Source organism: Cynocephalus volans, chromosome X (genome assembly GCF_027409185.1).
Source record: "Cynocephalus volans isolate mCynVol1 chromosome X, mCynVol1.pri, whole genome shotgun sequence".
Classification (NCBI taxonomy): domain Eukaryota; kingdom Metazoa; phylum Chordata; class Mammalia; order Dermoptera; family Cynocephalidae; genus Cynocephalus; species Cynocephalus volans.
Genome location: NC_084478.1, coordinates 19,184,321 through 19,200,602, shown reverse-complemented (window position 1 = coordinate 19,200,602; position 16,282 = coordinate 19,184,321). Strand labels below are relative to the sequence as shown.

General features: G+C 40.8%; 1 protein-coding gene across 1 annotated transcript in view; it reads left to right on the top strand.

The window, feature by feature from the left end:
- The window catches only part of ASB9 (ankyrin repeat and SOCS box containing 9), a 31,060-nt gene extending 22,338 nt beyond the window's left edge, over nucleotides 1-8,722 (top strand). Inside the window, exons 4-7 of the mRNA XM_063084488.1 lie at nucleotides 926-1,076; nucleotides 2,760-2,894; nucleotides 4,590-4,781; nucleotides 8,598-8,722. Of these exons, the coding sequence (XP_062940558.1) occupies nucleotides 926-1,076; nucleotides 2,760-2,894; nucleotides 4,590-4,781; nucleotides 8,598-8,722 (603 nt within the window). The remainder of the gene's footprint in view (nucleotides 1-925; nucleotides 1,077-2,759; nucleotides 2,895-4,589; nucleotides 4,782-8,597) is intronic.
- The last annotated feature ends 7,560 nt before the right edge of the window (nucleotides 8,723-16,282 follow it).

Genomic DNA, 16,282 nt, shown 5'->3' with positions numbered 1-16,282 from the left:
CCTAGGGTGCAAATTTTAAAGAGACTGTCACTCCCAGGGCCCTGTAACACTTGTGTGACCCTGGGGGTGAGTGTCTCCTTAAATTTCATACCCTGGGCATCTTTTGTGCTACACTCTTGTCCTGGCCTTGCTTGGAAGAAGAGTGTGAGAATGAATTCATTGTCTTCACAATATCATTGCTTAACAGATTCACCAAAGAATTATTTAATGGTATAGAAGAATGTGTCTGCATTTGGCTTTGCTATTTACTATGTGATTATAGCCTAAATACTGTGAAGTTACATGTTTACTTGTACATTTCTGTCTAATTTCCAATGTTAAAAAAGATAGCCCCAAACATTATAGTTTTATGGCTCGATAGGGCATTAACCAGTTTTGTATGTATTACCAAAGGTATTTCAGCAGTTCAGTGACTGACTATATAAATTCTCCTTTGAGCCAGCTGTACCATCTCATGGTTCCCTCATTACTGAATGAGTTGAATAAAATCTTTGACCTGTGTTAATTCTATATTTGTATGAAGGTCATGTTTTAAAATTTTTAAAAATCATACTTTACTGATTTTAGGAGATTACTCTGGCTGCTGTGTGGAAACTGGATTGTTGTGGGATGGGTCTAGGATGGAAGTTTAAAGTAAGGAGATTAGTTTGTAAGCTATTGAAATTGTCCTAAATAGTTTCAGTGTTCGTGTTCCTGGGGAGGACATGGAGGAGGCAGAACATTCAGTCACATTCTTGGTGCCTGATATCCATACCTCATTCAATTTTTCACAACAACCCTGTGGAATTTGGTATCTTTCTCCCCATTTCATAGCTGTGGAATTTAAGGCTCAGAGAAGTTAAGTAACATCTTGAAAGCGATGGAGCCTACATTTAAACCTGGAACACCCCACTGCCTGTCTTCATCCTGAAGCTTTTTTTCCCAGGTGAATGGCGTCACTGTAGACTGGCACACACCCTTGTTTAATGCGTGTGTCAGCGGCAGCCAGGACTGCGTGAATTTGCTTCTGCAGTATGGAGCCAGAACCCACCCTGAGAGTGATCTGGCATCCCCCATCCACGAAGCTGCTAAGAGAGGTATATCTGCTGAGAATTTAAGTTTTCTACCTGCTCCTTCAAGGGATATCTTACTGTTGAAAGAAAGAGGAAAGAGGAGGTATATTTTAGGGCAATAATTCTCAAAGTGTTCCAGGACTAGAAGCATCAGCATGATCTGACCTGAAAATGCGGATACTTTGTCCCCACTCCAGCCTCTGACACAGTAACTCTGGGGGTGGGGCCCAGCCACGTGTGTTTTGTTTAACGAGCCTTCCAGGTGATTCTGATGCACAGTAAGTTTGAGAATCTCTCTTTTAGAGCACTTGGAATGTTGTTCACCTCTGTATTCCTGGAACAGGGCCCGCCACCTAGTAGACTATCCATCAGTATTTGTGGATTACAATGTTGAATCTATGACCCTATAGAAATCAAGTTTTTAATAAAACAAATTATATTCTTTTATTTCGGGGCCATAAAGATTATTGTCTCAGAGTCACCTAAGTTTGCCAAGTGAAACAAACTTTCAATTTTCGAAATTATAAGATGTTACATACAGTTTGGGGTAATTCTTTTCATAAAACCACAGTTTTTCTGATATGCTTAACTCTGAGACAAAAAACAAACTTGCAAGTTTTGCTTTTTTCTGATGTTTATCATCATTATCATAATGACCATACCTTGCCAGGGGGCTTTCTATTTCCCCAGTGACGTTCACAGAATGGCTTTCCATTTGACTGGATCAACCCATATTATTACTGTTTCCCAAAGCATTGATATTTATTTATTGAGAGACATACTAACTCATGATACTCACTGGTTACATAGAACTAAAATGGTATAACAAGAGAAATGTAAAGGAGCGATGTTTAAAGTATAACATTTTGGACCAAGGAAGAGTGACTCAGCTCTCACCTAGTTTGCCAGACTGGTCCCTGCTTGTGTCACATTTGTTTGTGTTTTATTTTTCTTTTTAAGAGGGGCTGTTTAGCCAAGGGTTCATTATTTTTTTAAATTAATTAATTTATTTTGTATTTTATTTTATTTTAACAGTTGATTTTCGTGTCCCTTTACCGATTCCTCCCACACCCTTTCCTCTCCCCTCTCCCCCAATCAACACCATATCTGTTCACTTGTCTTAACAAGTTCAAGGAATTGTTGTGATTGTTGTGTCTTCTTCCCCGCTCCCCCCCCCCGTTTGTTTGTGTATTTATTTATTTATTTTTAGCTCCCACAAATAAGTGAGAACATGTCAGCTTCTTCTAAGCCTCACATCTGCTCACCGTGGCCTGTTTCTCTCGGGCCTGCCGTTGGTGAGGTTGGAAGTTTCCTTTTCTGTCCTGCGGCCCACACCATGTCCTTTCTTCTTCCGATCCACCTTCAGTCTCTGATCCTCCATAGCTCTCCCCAACTCTCACTTCGGTTTCTGTCCCTGGACTAATTACAAAGCCACAAACAGTTGAAAAAGGTGGATGGTTGCTGGTTGCTTACTGTGGCTGGTAAACTCAGGAGGAGTTCCACCCATAGCTGCAGATCACGTCTTGTGGTCAAGCCACTAACTAATGATAGTGTTTAACATTCCTGATTCTAAGTAAAGGAAATCACTTTTGGTTCCTTGGATAAGTTGCTGGCAAATTTAAATATGCAAAAAATGGGGAAAGTGTTGGTTGTCTCCCTGGTAAGGGAGCTTGTGCTATAACTGTTTTCTCCTGCTTTGGGCTGCAGGCCATGTAGAGTGCGTCGAGTCCCTTGTAGCTTTTGGAGGCAACATTGACCATGACATCAGCCACCTGGGCACTCCGCTCTATTTGGCCTGTGAAAATCAGCAGATAGCCTGTGTCAAGAAGCTTCTGGAGTCAGGTAAAACAAAAAGCAAAACAAGGAAAGAAAATGAAAAGTAAATTAAATGTATTTTAAAGATCTTCCTTCCTATTGTAGCAGAAGAATGAGTGTGGGCAGTGGAGTCCGCCAAGGTCAGGGCTCGTATTGACTGTGTTCCCATGGGGACTTATTTCACGCTGTTTGAACTTGACTTCTCTCACTTGTAACAAGGGTGATGATGATGATGATGATGATGATGATGATGATACCTTCCCCCAGAGTGCACCTCAATGACTATTAGTTTCTCCTCTCTTCCCTCTGCCTCCCTCCCTCCCTCCAGCCAGTCATATTACTAGGCCCTGTTAACTTGGAAAGCTGCTGGATTAAGACTGAGTCTTCTATTTGGGACTTTTTCCTACCAGTTTTCTGATTTGGAAATGGAACTTGCCCCATCTTTAGCCCATCATAAATATATTGTCTTTGAAAAGGTCTTTGTACCGTCATTCCTTTTCTCCTCCCTGCTGTGTCCAGCCTCCTTCTTAAAACCTAGAACTCCATTTTATCACCTCTTTAATTATCTTAGTTCTGTTTATTGTTTCAGACTCCGGTAATCTCTCCCCCTACTGAATCTGCTTTTAGTCCTTATTGCTTTCTACTCATTTGGCAGCCATTGCTATGAATTAGGAGATTCTCTCTCTCTCTCTCTATCTCTCTATCTCTCTCTCTCTCTCCGTCTCTCCTGTCTCCCTAGGAAGATTTTAACCTCTTAGTCAGGAAGGGCCGTGTTTCATGTCCCTCACTAAGTCAAGAGCAATATAAGACCAATTCAGTTAACATTTGTTGAGTCTATATAGATTCTCATTTTACTAGAAGAACAGCAGCTCAGGCAAAGCCACATGTCCCCACATGTCACAGTGAGAACCAGGATCTGGGCCGGGGTGGGGATTTGTTAAGAGTGTAGGGCTGGAATTGGGTTGGGATGGTCCTAGAACTCCACCTTGCTCCTGAAGAGAAGAACTTTGCCACCTTCCCTGCAATCTTGGGATTGGCTACCCCAATCTAGGAGATGCCCCCAAGAATTGGTTGCTTTTTACAGTTAAAATCACATAGTCCCAAGTCCCAGATTTTAAACCCTACAGTGGCTGCTCAGCATGTGAATTTAGCCGGTTGGTGTAGACAGGATTTCACCATCTAGCCTCACTCTTGGTCTATACTGGCTAATACTTAGGCTCCATTAATAATGAATGTGCAGGGCCAACCCCGTGGCTCACTCGGGAGAGTGCGGCGCTGGGAGAGCAGCAGCGCTCTGGCCGCGGGTTCGGATCCTATATAGGGATGGCCGGTGTGCTCATTGGTGGGCGACCCCAAGCCAAGGGTTGCGATCCCCTTACCGGTCACAAAAAAATAAAATAAAATAAAATAAATGAAAATAATGAATGTGCAGCTTTCACACCACCAGGATTTTTCTTGTTTGTATCGTGCGTATGCATAGTGCCCAAAGTCGAGTTTTAACTTCATAGGCTACACAGCTCATGCTGTACATTCAGTCACACTGTCAAATGGCATTGTCCCCATACTATGAAAAGGATTCAAGTCATCTGCTGTTTTCTCAGAATTGCCGTGCTCACTATGGAGCCCTTTTTTTGTTAGGGAATTTGAGGCTCAGTGCTTTGAGAAGGGGGGATTGGACTGTGCTCCTTAGCTGACCCCTTTTTGTTGTCATTAACTATTTAGGAGCAAGTGTGAACCAGGGCAGAGGTCTGGATTCCCCTCTTCATGCAGTGGCCAGGGCATCCAGTGGAGAGCTGGCTCGCCTGCTCATGGACTTCGGAGCAGACACCCAGGCCAAGAATGCTGAAGGCAAACGTCCTGTGGAGCTGGTGCCTCCAGAGAGCTCTCTGACCCAGCTCTTCTTGCAGAGAGAAGGTGCTTCTCCTTTGCCCGAAACTAAGCCCTAATCCATAGAGGCTCCTTCAGGCTCTAGTAGGAGGCAGGTACTTACTGAGTTCTGACTTACAGTCCTATAAAGATCATTCTATGCCTCATTAAGTGTGGGGAAGTTGAGGTAATTTGATATTCAACCAGATACAGTACTGTTATGTAGTAAATATCCATCCTGTTGTTTGGCATGTTAGAGACAGGCTCTTTGGGATGATATGGGTAGGCCAGTTTTCAGAGAATTAAGATATTGTTTTAAAATTGTAAGATTAAAGTTATCTGAAGCATGCTTTGGAATGATGCAACAGAAGCCTCTTTGGGGTTGTAGGATGTTCCAGGACATCTTACTGCACTACAGGTGGGCCAGACTACTGGGCATTTTGTTTCTGGGGGTAAGAATGCAGCTAATTAAGAGTTTAGAATATTACTTTAATGATTGACACCAACCTGAAGACATTTACTATTATAATGTAATCAGCACTAAGTCCACGCTCCTCCATAAATAAGCATGGACACTCCTGACCCAAACAACAGTGTTTAGTTATATTATGATTGAGCAGTGTACACGGGCGTAGGGGTACTTTCCTGGGCTGTGCTGTCAGGAATGGGCTGGGATAGAAGCAAGGAGTCTTAAGGTTGGGGAAATACCCAATCTCATTCTTAATTTCCTCTAGAAGTGAAAAAGCAGCTGGCTTAGTATCTACTTTCTTACCGTGTGTGGACAGGGTTAAGTTTTAGGAGTTATGGGACTTCGAAGCAGTCCCCCCTGCCAGAAGGATCCCAATGTGGGGTAGTCTATTTCCACCACACATGCTGAGAGGTAGCGCTGGCTCTGGGCAGAACTGTAAGGCGAGCCAAGGAATCCTTCTCCGTCTAACTCCCACTGTCCTGGGGTACTTGTGGCCAAGCCTCTGCCTGGTACTCCCGAGCAGTGTGGGTTGGGCTAGGGAAGACCGATCCCAGGTGCAAGGAATAGTCCAACAGAGATCCCTTTATATTAAGCCGTGGGATAGTTTCTTGGCAGTTCTACCCACCATTTGACGATTCTTATTTTCAAAAAATTCTGTCTATATACAGAAGGCTGATTTCTTCTGCACAGGCTGCATAGGGCCTCGGGGTCCACAGAAATATGTTAATGTCTTTTGAAATCAGGAGAGAAAAAAATGAATAAAACTCAACCTGGATTATATTCATCTTTATACCAACACAGATGTGAAATATACTTTTTAATGTTTTTTATTGGTAAAAGGATCCACAAACGTAAAAATGTCTCAGGGCCCCCTAAAGTCATAATGTAGGGTATACATGCTGCCTTCCCCATCAAGTGATCTCATAGCATTTTCACATTGCCTTCACTCTCCCTGCCCTTCCACTTGTTTCCCAAAGCCATTCCTAGAGAACTAGGTTGCCTTTAATTCCTTTAATTCACATTTTGCATGGTGACAATGTGGTCAATGATCCCACTGGTTTCTAAAGTAGAATTTGCTGCTGGAGAGAATCGCTGCTTGTTTTGCCTTCACGAGTCATTTCTGGGGTTCTGGTAAGGTCACTTCTCAGCAGGCCGGCTGGAAGCCCACGGGAAATGGGGCAAGGCTAGTGCAGAATGCCAGAGCTGCAGATTTGAGGCAGCAATTTCTGTCTCTGGGTGTCCCCGCCAATCCATTTGCTTCAGTCCACCTGTTTCTCTGTACCCAGGGAAGGGAGTTAATTAAACTACTCTCCTCTTTCAATGGTGTGGTGACAGGAAAATGTTAGGTGAAACCCAATTATGTTCTGGGTTGGCCATCCCTTCTTCGGAGGGAAGGAGAAAGGATTTCAAGAATATTACTGCCTTTCCCTGCTTGATAAGCACCTAAAGCAGTGTTGTTTGCTCATGGCACACAATGAAACTAAAAATGACTCTCAGTCCAATGCACCAGAAGTACTCTCCCCTCCCCGCCAGAATGTGCTTTGGCCTTAAAGCATCCTGAGTGTTTTTTTTGGGGGGGGGGATCGAGACCCAGAGGAATATGCTAATTCATAAATATGCAATTAGCTGATTCTATGATCAAGCATAAGCAACCCCCCAGAATGTTTGCAGGTGCCAGCAAGTGGCTACAAAGCTGTAGTGGGTTTTCAGCTCTGTTTATATGGAATTAAAGCTCCAGTTGCTATACTGGTCCTCTTTGTAGTAAACTGTCAGCAGCTATTCAGCTGGCATCAGTAGTTACACTGAGCTCATTCTAACTGCCTGCTTCCCAGAGTTCTCTATCGGGCTTGCTCTGAGAACTTGTTCTTCATAAAGCTTTATCAGTACCTCCTACGGTTGCCCCTGACAGTGTATCTAGCACATATGATTAGTCACATCCTTCCACATTCCTTAGTGAGGTAAGATAGAGTTCAGTTTCCCCACAGTGTACTTTTTGCAGGTTGGTAATATATGCCTTTAGTACACTGGGAAGTAGTTCATTAATATATGCTTTGAGTACACTGGACATAATCTGGAAAGTACTTTAAATTCCAAAGGGCCCTTCTGAACATGCTGTTAGAGCCTGATTTAAAATATTGCATTTATTTTTTTTGAATTGTACGTGTGTCTATTTCCACCTGTCCTTGTTCTCCATCACCTGAGAAATATGTCACTCAGTTTATCCTGTATCTTGTGGTGATGCTATAGGAAAATAGAGGTCACAGGATCCTTTCAGCTGTATTCCCAACCCTGGTTGAACAATAAAATGACCTGAGATACATGCCTTTAAAAAATCCAAATGTTCAAGCCCCACCCAACAATAATTGAAGCAACGTCTCTGGGGTGGGGCTAAGCATCGTGTAGTTTAATGTGCCCCCACCCCTGGTGAGTCTGAAGTGCAGCCATAAAAGAGAATTCCCGTTACGATTTGGTGCAGGGAGTGGAGGAGTGGGGGATCGTTCCCCATCCTTTTACTTATTATTACATTTAGTAATAATAGTATTACTATTATTAGTAACACTACTAATAGTGTTAATAGTATTAACATTTTGGGCCACTTGGGGGCTGTCCTGTGCACTGTGGGATGTTTGACAGTATCCCTAGCCTCTCCCACCAGATGCCAGTAGCATCCTTCCCCATGTCGTGACAACCAGAAGTGTCTCTCTCTAGACATTGCCAAATGTCCCCTGGGGAGCAAAACACCTCCTCCTCCTTCCCACCCTGCTACCTACACCCTGTTGAGAACCACTGGCCCTAAAATGTAAACTCCTGGGTGTTCCCTATGCAAGGTTTGTGCTAGTTCACCTTTCACCTATGAGTTGCAGCATCGGGACAGCATTGAATAGGGAATATAAAAAACAAAAATGACTTAACATACACTTATGATTCAATGAGCGCTCATTATTTGAATATCTTAAAATTGCTCAGATTATACAATGAAAATGTTCGCATCTAGAAATAGGAACTTATTTTTTAAGGTAAAAGACAAGAACGCCATTAAACATGAATTTTATTTTCTTTCCTGGCGTTTTGGTATAGCTGCATAATCCTCAAGTTAGCTTCCTTAAGCCTCTGTTAGTGAGGCTAAGCTTTACATTTCTTTCAATCTGTTCTAAATTAAAACGTAACAAACTCATTTCAATTAGATACCAGAGAAGAGAGAACATGGCCTAGAAATGCCTCCTACAAAAAAAAACCAAAACAAAAAACAAAAAAACCCCATGAAATGGTCTTAAACTGTATCTTATAACAATGTTATATCTTGCATGCTTAAAAAAAAAAAAGAAAGAAAGGAAAGAAAAGCAGTTTTATATCAATGAAACCAGCATGTGGCTTGTCTTATGACCTCCCTCCAGGTCCCCCTTCTTTGCTGCAGTTATGCCGCCTCCGAATTCGGAAGTGCTTTGGGATCCAGCAGCATCATAAGATAAATGGGCTCATCCTCCCGGAGGATCTGAAGCGCTTTCTCCTACATCTTTAAATACGTCAAGGGAATGGCTTCACGGACATCAGAAAAACATCGCGGAGTGTTGTGTCCACTGGAATTTTGAAATAAAGTCGGGTTTATAGAGCTTGGTTAGTTTTTTCAATTACATTTTTATTTTTAAGAAAAACACACTGGGTGCTTTTGGATTATTGATTAGAAGATGGGGAATCTTTCCCCCTGCTTGGAAGAGTGTCTGAAAGAACACATACTGTCTTGAACATCTACATGCCAAGCACTAGGAAAGGAACACTTTATGCATCATCTAATTGAGCCCTCACAGCCACCCTGCTAGGTGGGTACTATTTGCTGCCCTCCTCCAGGTAAGACCCCGAAACTCAGGAAGACCAATACGTCCAATTACCCAGAGCAAGGATAGAGGAGCCAGGTTCAAATACCAGTTTTCTGGTGTTAACTTTGGGAGTTTTAAGTGAGGCAGAATTTTTCAACATCACTATCCTGGCTCCATCTCTGTTGTATGGGAAGGAAGGTCTATTTTTTTTTTTTTTTTGGCCCCCACTGTTCTTATGACAAAACCACTACTGCCCTAGTATAGATTACAGGCCAGTTTTTCTCTCAACCAAAATACCATATACATATTAAGCATATGCTAGAACTGTGCTCTCCAATATAGTAGCCACTAGTTCAGTGGTTCTCAACTGGGGGTAATTTTGCCCCCCAGGGGACATTTGACAATAGCTGTCCCAACTGAGGGGAAGTGTGCTACTGGCATCTAGTGGGTAGAGCCCAGGGATGCTGCTGAACACCTTTTACAGTGCACAGGACAGCCCCTCACAGAAAAAGAGCTATCCAGTCCAAGATAAAAATAATGCCCAGGTTGAGAAACCCTGCACTAACCATATGTGGCTATTTTTAAAAATGTAACTTAAAGTTAGGTAAAATTAAAAATCCAGTTCCTTCATGTCATTAGACACATTTCAGGTGTTTAATAACCACACATGGCTAATGGCTGCTGTATTGGACATCACAGATTTAGATCATTGTAGAAAGTTGTATTGGACAGCGCTCTTTAAATGCTAGATGAATGGATTTTATCTGCCTCTCAATTTCAGATTTACAGGAACCCTGTGATATAATATAGTAATGATGGCTCTACTTTCAGTTTTCTGTCTGTGAGATGAATTTGGGACTCCATTGCATCAACAGAAAGAAAATATTGTAACTATTTAAGGGAAATCATCATTTGTAAGATCACACATGGCCTCGATGATCTCTAAAGATACTTCCACTGTAATTTTTCTATGATTCTAAATTAAATTTGCTGTGTGAAAAAGACTCTAGAAAATTGTTCTATAATGCACAACTGGTTCCCCAGTAGATGGCACTGCTGCCACATAGTCACTTAAGCAAAAGGGTTGCTCTTCATAAATGACCCATCATAAAACGGTACAGTATAGGCCCTGGAAATTTCCATTCAGGAATGAAAACTTTGTAGTGATAGATTCTACTGACACTGGGTTTCCTTCTTCTAATTTACCCAATCATTCAAATGTGACTTTCAGAACCCCACCTCTTCCTCCTGTTTTTTTCTTAATCTGATCATGGTTACATTTACTGCTCTGAATTTAGATGGCTAATGAACATCAGCATCCTGCTACTTGCTAATTCATTTAATTTCATTAATTCATTTAATTCATTTATTTAGAAAATATTTAGTGAGTGCCTGTGTCTGGCAGGCAGTATTCTAGGTACCGGGATGGCAACAGCAAATGAGGTGGGCAAAGATATTTGACTTCCTGGATCTTACACTCTAGTCAGGGAATCATTTGCTAAGGGCTAAGGAGCTGTAGGTATTTTGTTACAGTTTTCTTTCTTTCTTTTTTTTTTTTAAATTTTATTTTGTCGATATACATTGTAGCTGATTATTGCTCCCCATCACCAAAACCTCCCTCCCTTCTCCCTCCCTCCCTCCCCCCCAACAATGTCCTTTCTGTTTGCTTGTCGTATCAACTTCAAGTAATTGTGGTTGTTATATCTTCTTCCCCCCACCCTGGATTTCTGTGTTTGTGTGTGTGTGTGTGTGTGTGTGTGTGTGTGTGAATTTATATATTAATTTTTAGCTCCCACCAATAAGTGAGAACATGTGGTATTTCTCTTTCTGTGCCTGACTTGTTTCACTTAATATAATTCTCTCGAGGTCCATCCATGTTGTTGCAAATGGCAGTATTTCATTCATTTTTATAGCTGAGTAGTATTCCATTGTGTAGATATACCACATTTTCCATATCCACTCATCTGATGATGGACATTTGGGCTGGTTCCAACTCTTGGCTATTGTAAAGAGTGCTGCGATGAACATTAGGGAACAGGTATACCTTCAACTTGATGATTTCCATTCCTCTGGGTATATTCCCAACAGTGGGATAGCTGGGTCGTATGGTAGATCTATCTGCAATTGTTTGAGGAACCTCCATACCATTTTCCATAGAGGTTGCACCATTTTGCAGTCCCACCAACAATGTATGAGAGTTCCTTTTTCTCCACAACCTCGCCAGCATTTATCGTTCATAGTCTTTTGGATTTTAGCCATCCTAACTGGGATTAGATGGTATCTCAATGTGGTTTTGATTTGCATTTCCCAGATGCTGAGTGATGTTGAGCATTTTTTCATATGTCTGTTGGCCATTTGGATAACTTCCTTAGAGAAATGCCTACTTAGCTCTTTTGCCCATTTTTTAATTGGGTTGCTTGTTTTCTTCTTGTAAAGTTGTTTGAGTTCCTTATATATTCTGGATATTAATCCTTTGTCAGATGTATATTTTGCAAATATTTTCTCCCACTCTGTTGGTTGTCTTTTAACTCTGTTAATTGTTTCTTTTGCTGTGCAGAAGCTTTTTAGTTTGATATAATCCCATTTGTTGATTTTTCCTTTGGTTGCCCGTGCTTTTGGGGTCGTATTCATGAAGTCTGTGCCCAGTCCTATTTCCTGAAGTGTTTCTCCTATGTTTTCTTTAAGAAGTTTTATTGTATCAGGGTGTATATTTAAATCCTTAATCCATTTGGAGTTGATTTTAGTATACGGTGAGAGGTATGGATCTAGTTTCATTCTCCTGCATATGGATATGCAGTTATCCCAGCACCATTTGCTGAAGAGGCAGTCCCTTCGCCACTGAATAGGCTTGGTGCCTTTGTCAAAGATCAGATGGCAGTAAGTGTGTGGGTTGATTTCTGGATTCTCTATTCTATGCCATTGGTCAGTGTGTCTGTTTTTATGCCAGTACCATACTGTTTTGGTTATTATAGCTTTGTAGTATAGCTTAAAGTCAGGTAGTGTTATGCCCCCAGCTTTATTTTTTTTGCTCAGCATTGCTTTGGCTATGTGTGGTCTTTTATTGTTCCATATAAATGTCTGGATAGTTCTTTCCATTTCTCAGAAAAATGTCTTTGGAATTTTGATGGGGATTGCATTGAATTTGTATATCACTTTGGGTAGTATGGACATTTTCACTATGTTGATTCTTCCAATCCAAGAGCATGGGATATCTTTCCATCTTCTTGTATCCTCTCTAATTTCTCTCAGCAGTGGTTTGTAGTTCTCATTATAGAGATTTTTCACCTCCTTGGTTAACTCAATTCCTAAGTATTTTATTTTTTTGGTGGCTATTGTAAATGGGCAGGCTTTCTTGATTTCTCATTCTGCATGTTCATTATTGGAGAAAAGAAATGCTACTGATTTTTGTGTGTTGATTTTGTATCCTGCTACTGTGCTGAAATCATTTATCAATTCCAACAGTTTTTTTGTAGAGGTTTTAGGCTGTTCGATATATAGGATCATGTCATCTGCAAACAGGGACAGTTTGACTTCATCTTTTCCAATCTGGATGCCCTTTATTTCCTTCTCTTCTCTGATTGCTCTGGCTAGTACTTCCAACACTATGTTGAATAGGAGTGGTGAGAGTGGGCATCCTTGTCTAGTTCCTGTTCTTAAAGGAAAAGCTTTCAGCTTTTCCCCATTCAGGATGATATTGGCTGTGGGTTTGGCATATATGGCTTTAATTATGTTGAGATACTTTCCCTCTATACCTAACTTATAGAGGGTCTTTGTCATGAATGAGTGCTAAACTTTATCAAATGCTTTTTCAGCATCTATAGAGATGATCATATGGTCCTTGTGTTTGAGTTTATTAATATGGTGTATCACATTTATTGATTTGCATATGTTGAACCAACCTTGCATCCCTGGGATGAATCCCACTTGATCGTGATGAATAATTTTACGTATGTGTTGCTGTATTCTGTTTGCTAGTATTTTAGTGAGAATTTTTGCATCTATGTTCATCAAGGATATCGGCCTATAGTTTTCTTTTTTGGTTATATCTTTACCTGGTTTTGGTATCAGGATGATGTTTGCTTCATAGAATGAGTTTGGGAGATTTGTGTCCGTTTCGATCTTTTGGAATAGTTTGTAGAGAATCGGTGTCAATTCCTCTTTGAATGTTTGGTAAAATTCTGCTGTGAATCGATCTGGTCCTGGGCTTTTCTTTGTTGGGAGCCTTCTGATAACAGCTTCTATCTCCTTTATTGTTATTGGTCTGTTCAAATTTTCTACGTCTTCATGGTTCAGTTTTGGGAGCTTGTGTGTGTCCAGAAATTTATCCATTTCCTCCAGATTTTCAAATTTGTTGGCGTATACTTGTTTATAGTAGTCTTGAATGATTCCTTGTATTTCAGATGAATCAGTTGTAATATCGCCTTTTTCATTTCTAATTTTTGTTATTTGAGTCTTCTCTCTTCTTTTTTTTGTTAGCCATGCTAATGGTTTGTCAATTTTATTTATCTTTTCAAAAAACCAACTTTTTGATTCGTTGATCTTTTGAATTATTTTTTGGTTTTCAATTTCATTAAGTTCTGCTCTGATCTTAATGATTTTTTCTGTCTGCTAAGTTTAGGTTTGGATTGTTCTTGTTTTTCTAGTTCTTTAAGGTGAAGTGTTAGGTTGTTCACTTGCCATCTTTCCATTCTTCTGAAGTGAGTGTTTAATGTAATAAATTTTCCCATCAATACTGCTTTTGCAGTATCTCACAGGTTTTGGTATGATGTATCATTGTTTTCATTAGTTTCAATAAATTTTTTGATTTCCTGCTTGATTTCTTCTTGGACCCATATGTCATTAAGTAGAATGCTGTTTAATTTCCATGTGTTTGTATAGTTTCCAGACTTTCGTTTGTTATTAATTTCTAGTTTTAATCCATTGTGGTCTGAGAAGATACATGGGATAATTCCAATTTTTTTGAATTTATTGAGACTTGATTTGTGACCTAATATGTGATCTATCCTGGAGAATGATCCATGTGCTGATGAGAAGAATGAATATTCTGAGGTTGTTGGGTGGAATGTTCTGTAGATATCCGCCAATTCCAATTGTTCTAGAGTCTTGTTTAGATCTTGTGTTTCTCTACTGATTCTTTGCCTAGATGATCTGTCTAATATTGACAGTGGGGTGTTCAGGTCCCCTGCTATTATGGTATTAGTGTCCATTTCCTTCCTTAGGTCTAATAGAGTTTGTTTTATAAATCTGGCTGCTCCAACATTGGGTGAGTACATATTTATGATTGTTATGTCTTCTTGATGGATCAGTCCTTTTATCATTAAGTAGTGTCCCTCATTGTCTCTTTTTATGGTTTTTAGATTAAAGTCTATTTTGGCAGATATAAGAATAGCTACTCCAGCTCGTTTTTCTTTTCTGTTTGCATGGTAAATCTTTTTCCATCCTTTCACTCTTAGTCTGTGTGAATCTTTATGGGTGAGGTGGGTCTCTTGTAGGCAGCATATAGTTGGGTCCTCCTTTTTGATCCAGTCAGCCAGTCTGTGTCTTTTGATTGGGGAATTTAAGCCTTTTACATTAAGAGTTGTTATTGAAAGGTGTTGATTTATTCCTAGCATTTTATTGGTTGTTTGGTCGTCTTAGGTGTCTTTTGTTTCTTGCTTTCTGATTTACTGTTTGTTTTCTGTGTTTGTTGGTTCCTTAGGTTGTAGATAGCGTTTTTGTTTGCTTGTTTTCTCTTCATGAATGCCATTTTTATTATACTAGTGGGTATTGATTTTTCTTGGGTTTTTATGGAAGTGGTAGTTATTTTTCAGGAACCAAACCCAGTACTCCCTTGAGGATTTCTTGTAAGGGTGGTCGTGTGGTAGTGAACTCCCGCAGTTTTTGTTTGTCTGAGAAATATACTATTTGCCCCTCATTTTGGAAAGATAGCCTTGCAGGGTAGAGTATTCTTGGCTGGCAATCTTTTTCTTTTAGTATTTTGAAAATATCATCCCATTCCTTTCTAGCTTTTAGGGTTTGTGATGAGAAGTCTGATGTTAGCCTGATTGGGGCTCCCTTATAGGTGATTTGATGCTTCTCTCTTGCAGCTTTTAAGATTCTCTCTTTGTCTCTGAGTTTTGCCAAATTTGACTATGACATGTCTTGGAGAAGGCCTTTTTGGGTTGAATACGTTTGGAGATCGTTGAGCTTCCTGGATCTGAAGATCTGTGATTTTTCCTATACCTGGGAAGTTTTCTGCCACTATTTTGTTGAATATGTTTTCAATGGAATCTCCATTTTCCTCCCCTTCTGGAATACCCATGACTCGGATATTTGAGCGCTTAAGGTTGTCTGATATCTCTCTCAGATTTTCTTCAATGTCCTTGATTCTTTTTTCTTTCTTTTTGTCTGCTGTGTTATTTCAAACAGCCCGACTTCAAGTTCAGAGGTTCTCTCTTCAACTTCGACAAGCCTGCTGGTTAAACTCTCCGTTGTGTTTTTTATTTCGCTGAATAACTTCTTCAGTTCAGCAAGTTCTGCTACATTTTTTTTCAGGACATTGATTTCCTTTTACATTTCCTCTTTCAGATCCTGTATACTTTTCCTCATTTCATCATGATGTCTAGCTGAGTTTTCTTGTATCTCATTCAGTTTCCTTAGAATTATCACTTGAAATTCCTTGTCAGTTATTTCAAGGGCTTCTTGTTCTGTAGGATCTAGAGTTTGAGATTTATTAACTTTTGATGGTGTACTTTCTTGATTTTTTTTATTTCTGGTATCTTTATTTTGGTGTTTATTCATTGTGGCAGGGGGTTTCACAGTCCACCGGTTTGAGACTAATGACTAACTAGGATGTTGCTGTGGTTGCCCATTTCGTATGGCTCCCTCCATGACTGTTCAGTTGGCCTCTAGTGCCTTGTGTGTGTGATTGCCTCGGGTCTTGGGCTTCTCCAGGGAGCCGCCTTTCTGGTCAGCTTGGACTCTGCTGGGCTGGTGGATCACGTACCACAGGGTGTGTGATCTCTGTTGAGCTTTCACTTCCTGTGCAGGACTTCTCCCTGTTCCGTTTGCTCTGGCCCAGGCTGTTGGATCATGCAGTGGCGACCCCACAGGGTGTGTGGTTTCTGTTGAGTGTCCGCCTCCCTAGCCGCACGTCTCCCCACTCTGTGTGCACTGTGCTGGGCTGGGCGTGTCTTCTGCACCCCTCGTCTATCAGCTGGGCCTTCAAGACCCTGCTTGGCACCGCCTCGCCCAGGAAGTCTACCAGGTTTCTGGTAGGCACAGAC